The sequence below is a fragment of the Mandrillus leucophaeus genome, unplaced genomic scaffold, assembly GCF_000951045.1.
Source record: "Mandrillus leucophaeus isolate KB7577 unplaced genomic scaffold, Mleu.le_1.0 Scaffold199, whole genome shotgun sequence".
Taxonomy (NCBI): Eukaryota; Metazoa; Chordata; class Mammalia; order Primates; family Cercopithecidae; genus Mandrillus; species Mandrillus leucophaeus.
The window spans coordinates 493,132-497,929 of NW_012102020.1; the positions used below are offsets into that span (position 1 = coordinate 493,132).

The window sequence follows — 4,798 nt, forward strand, 5'->3', positions numbered from 1 at the left end:
CCAGTCTGGCCAACATGGTGAAACCCTGTCTCTACTAAAAATACAAAAATTAGCTGGGTGAGGTGGCGCATGCCTGTAATCCCAGCTACCCAGGAGGCTGAGGCAGGAGAACTGCTTGAACCGGGACCCGGGAGGTGGAGGTTGCGGTGAGCCGAGATCATGCCATGGCACTCCAGCCTGGGCAACAAGAGTGAAACTCCATCTCAAAAAAAAAAGTCAGAGACAGAGACTGGGTTAGATAAAAATCAAGATCCAACAATATGCTGTGTAGGAGCTCCACTTTAAATACAAAGACAGATTGACAGAGGATTACTAGAGTCAAAGGAGGTCATTTCATAATAAAAGAAGAAATCAGGCAGGGAGATATAACAATTAGAAATGTATATGCACCAGTAGTAACAGAGCTCCAAAATACATGAAGCAAACACTGACAGAACTAAAAGAGGAAAGAGACAAATTAGTAAGCATAGATGGAGATTTCAATACTCCTTTCAGTAATGATAGAAGGGGTAAAAAAAATCAGTAACACTATGTAAGACTTAAATATTATCAATCGACTTCACCTAATTCTCATTTACAAAATATTCCATTCAACAAAAGAATATACATTTTTTCAAGCACACATGGGACACTCATCAAGAAAGACCACATATTAGAATAAAACAAATCTCAATAAATTTGAAAGGACTGAAACCATAGAGCATGTTCTCTGAAAAACATAGACTTAAGTAAGGACTTTCACTTACAAAATCATGACAAGGGTAAGTGATAGGACTTTCTTTTTAGTGATAAAGTCTACACACCCTTCTCCTTATAGTATCTGCAGAGCCTAAAGGATAGTGAGGAAACATTCTATGAAAAAAAATCCTTCCAGCTTCTATACCTCAGGAAATGGGATCTAGTTTTGGTTCTTTGGTTGAGTATGCCTGACTTGAGGTCATTACTGAGGCTGGAACTTTCACGCCACATGTGGCTCTGAAATATGCAGCCTATAGTTCTTTCAAGACTTCCAGTTTCTTATCAGATTATTGTATATTACACCCTGCTGAGTCTATAGTAATAAATATGGCTTTTACAAATAGGACTATAATTTTAACTTGAGTCAAATGAGTATGCCTTAAGCCTAAGATGAAAAGAATAAAAAATACAGCAGTTTGCCTGAATCTGCCTGTCTCTACAGAAATCACTGATGCCTCCAGGGGCTCTGAATCCGCAGACGGAGGGTATGTGTGCATGTGCATGCACAGAGATGTATTTACTAGGGTAAGGAGCCTAGAAAAAGATGTGGAAGTGCCATGATAGAGGAAAGATGACCATCTAGAGCAGGGGTATTAAATCTTTTGGCTTCCCTGGACCACAACGGAAGAATTGTTTTGGACCACACATAAAATATACTAACACTAAAGACAGCCAATCAGCTTTAAAAACAAAAAATTGCAAAAAACTCTCACAATGTTTTAAGAAAGTTTATGAATTTGCATTGGGTGGCAATCAAAGCCATCGTGGCTACCTGCAGGCTGTGGAGTGGACAAGCTTGATACAGAGCATGAACTGGCAAACTACGGCCCCTGGACCCAATCTGTCCCGCAGCCCACATACAAGGTCTGTGGAATACGGCCATGTTCATTCGTTTACATATTATCGATGACTGCTTTTGTACTATAGAGTTGCAAGTTGTGACAGTTCCTTACCTTGAAAATGACATAAAAAAAAAAAAAGTTGTGACAGAGACCATACGGACTGCAAAGCTGAAAATATTACTGCCTGGCCCTTACCAAAAGGTTTGCCAACCCCTGATCTGGAGCAAAGATAGGCTGCTTAAACTTGTATTAGGAAACAAATATTGAGAAAGATCATTTACATATTTATTTAAAAACGGTCAAAAAATCTCCTTGAGGCCGGGCGTGGTGGCTCACGCCTGTAATTCCAGCACTTTGGGAGGCCAAGGCGGGTGAATCACGAGGTCAGGAGTTCAAGACCAGCCTGGCCAAGATGGTTAAACCCCGTCTCTATGAAAAATACAAAAATTAGCTGGGCATGGTGGCAGGTGCCTGTAATCTCAACTACTCGGGAGGCTGAGGCAGAGAATTGCTTGAACCTGGGAGGCGGAGGTTGCAGTGAGCTGAGGTCACACCACTGCACTGCAGCCTGGGTGACAGAGCGAGATTCTTTAAAAAAAAAAAAAAAAAAAAAAAAAAATATTTTCCTGCATAGCCAAAATCAAAATATAACACCCAACAAAATTAACTATAACCTCCTAACATTTAAAAAAAAAAAAAAAAAACTTGAAGTCTTGGTATTTGAAAAAATAAAAAATAATAAAAATAAAAATTACCAAAAAGACAAACAAAACTGCTATACGAAAATTTGTAAATTTAAAACAAATTAAAGCATGATTTGACAAAGGCCCATACTTGAGAAAAACCCATTTCTCACCTGATATTTTGGTGCATTGTTGCACTGTGGAAAACTGCCATTGACTTCTCCATTATGTAGTAGATTATTGTCCACCAGATTCCAGCCCCAGCTCTGGTCATCACTGCCCAGCAATGCCACATAACCTTGGCACTGCATGGGGGCCCGTTTCGTGGCAATTCCAATCACTGCCACAGTGCCCAGAGGGCCCTCCCACCATACCTCCCATGCATGGCGGCCCTCACTGAAACCAATCTTGGTCCTTGCACCATCAGTGCTCTGAGCAATGGGGTTTCGATGTAAAGTAAAGCCATTCTTCTTAATGTAGACATTCCTGGAGCAGTCATTAGTGCTGAAGGCATGTTGAAAAGCACGTATCTAAAAAGATGAAAAATAGACCAAATAAATAACGTTATTTTTCTTAAATATTAAAAACTTCAGGCTGTATGTTTTTAAATAATGAACTTATATATTTTAAAAAACACAAGTATTTCCAAATAATGGCTAAAGTTTCAGGATGGGATACTAACAGAATAAATAACATTAAAAGTAACTGCTAAACGTTTCATCACTGACCAAAATTTTAAATTGTAGTATTTCCTCAAACAGACTTCTTAAAACATCCAAAGATACCAAAAAAAAAAAAAAAAAAAAAAAAAAAAAAAAAAAAAAAAAAAATCCTTATATCTTGGAGATAATACTGAAACGTTTATGGATAAAATAATGGTATCTGGGGGAATTGCTTTGAAATATCCAGAGACAGAGTGGGAAAGTGTGCAATATAAATATGAAACTAGACTGGCCATAAATTAATCATTGGCAAAGCTTGGTGATAGGTATAAGGAAGTTCATCAAACTATTTTCCCTACTTTTGTTTATATTTGATATTTTTATATCAAAAAGTTGAGACATAGTTTTCATATGGGCAATGCTGTCATCAAAAATAATTATATTTTACATAAAATAGAAACTTTAATCATAGCAACTCTAAAGTTTATGAAAAATTTTAGTAAACACAAACTACTTTAGATCCTCAGCCTACTTGCTAGGTATGACTTACACAATAAAAAAAAAATCACCAATCTCATTTTACCAAATCAAATAATCCCCTAGATAGCATCTAGATTCAAGTAACTAGAATTTATAAAGAGAAGCTATCAATAAGACAACTTAGTTGACTCTTCGGCAAAAACAAAAGTTTACACTTCCAAAATAAAGAGGGTATGAAAATAGCTCTTTCATACAAACAATAACAATTTCTCATGAACAATTTTAAACTTTTAGTTTGTGTATTTTAAATTTTCTTTAGACAAGGTCTCTGTCACCCAGACTGGAGTGCAGTGGTACAATTGTAGCACACTGCAGCCTTGAACTCCTGGGCTCCAGTGATCTCCCATCTCAGCCTCCCAAGTAGCTGGGGTTACGGGTTCGAGTCACTACGCCCGCCTGGTTTGTATGTTTTTAAAAAATCCCTTTACTTTAGCCAAACTACCCCAAAGCAGTGGAAGGCTGGGACCTATGCTTTGGTGAACCTGAGAAATCAACTCCAGAGTCACAGAAGCTCAGCATTTAGGAAGACCTTGAAGGCCACCTAGTCCTTCTCAGGGATCTCAACGTGAGTGAGTGCGAGAGGCCCAAAGAGAGGCCAAGTATCCAGCTCCCTCACCACCTGTTCATTTGCCACTCGCTGGCACTCTACTGTTTCGCTGTACTGCAGGGCACAGATTTTAAAAAGGACTGTTTCCAATATCCCCTGCATTCATAAGGAGGCTACAAAACTGAAGCATTCCCAATGTTTTTCGTATCTGCTCGTATTATAAAATACTGTAAGGCACTTATAAGACCAAAACATAAGATTCAGTGAAGGGGCTGGGCGCGGTGGCTCACCCCTGCAATCCCAGCACTTTGGGAAGGCAAGGTGGGCAGATCGCTTGAACTTGGAGTTCAAGACCAGCCTGGGCGATGCGGCGAAACTCCAACTCCAGTAAAAATACAAAAAATTAGCTGGGCATGGTGGTGCACGCTTGTAATCCCAGCTACTTGGGAGGCTGAGGCAGAAGCAATGCTTGAGCCCAGGAGGCAGAGGATGCAGTGAGCTGAAATCGCACCACTGCACTCCAGCCTGGGTGACAGAGCAAGACCCTGTCTCAAAAAAAAAAAAAAAGAAAGAAAGAAAGAAAAGGAGATAAAGGAGATTAAATGGGGGAAGGAACATGTCCCCAAAATAGCAAATACTATCTAAATAACTCAAGAGAGTAATATCAATAATTCACCATAAAATAATTAATATTTCCCTATGCCTATTCCCCAATTCTTATAAATTCCAATTGCACACTGACACTATTGACAGCCTCTTCCTCAAACTTTTTTTTTTTTTTTTTTT

At 38.9% G+C, this 4,798-nt stretch overlaps 1 protein-coding gene across 1 annotated transcript in view; it reads right to left on the reverse strand.

Annotated features, from left to right (window-relative positions):
* The window catches only part of FBXO45 (F-box protein 45), a 29,106-nt gene that overhangs the window by 7,237 nt on the left and 17,071 nt on the right, over nucleotides 1-4,798 (reverse strand). Inside the window, exon 4 of the mRNA XM_011978724.1 lies at nucleotides 2,437-2,793. Within this exon, the coding sequence (XP_011834114.1) occupies nucleotides 2,437-2,793 (357 nt within the window). The remainder of the gene's footprint in view (nucleotides 1-2,436; nucleotides 2,794-4,798) is intronic.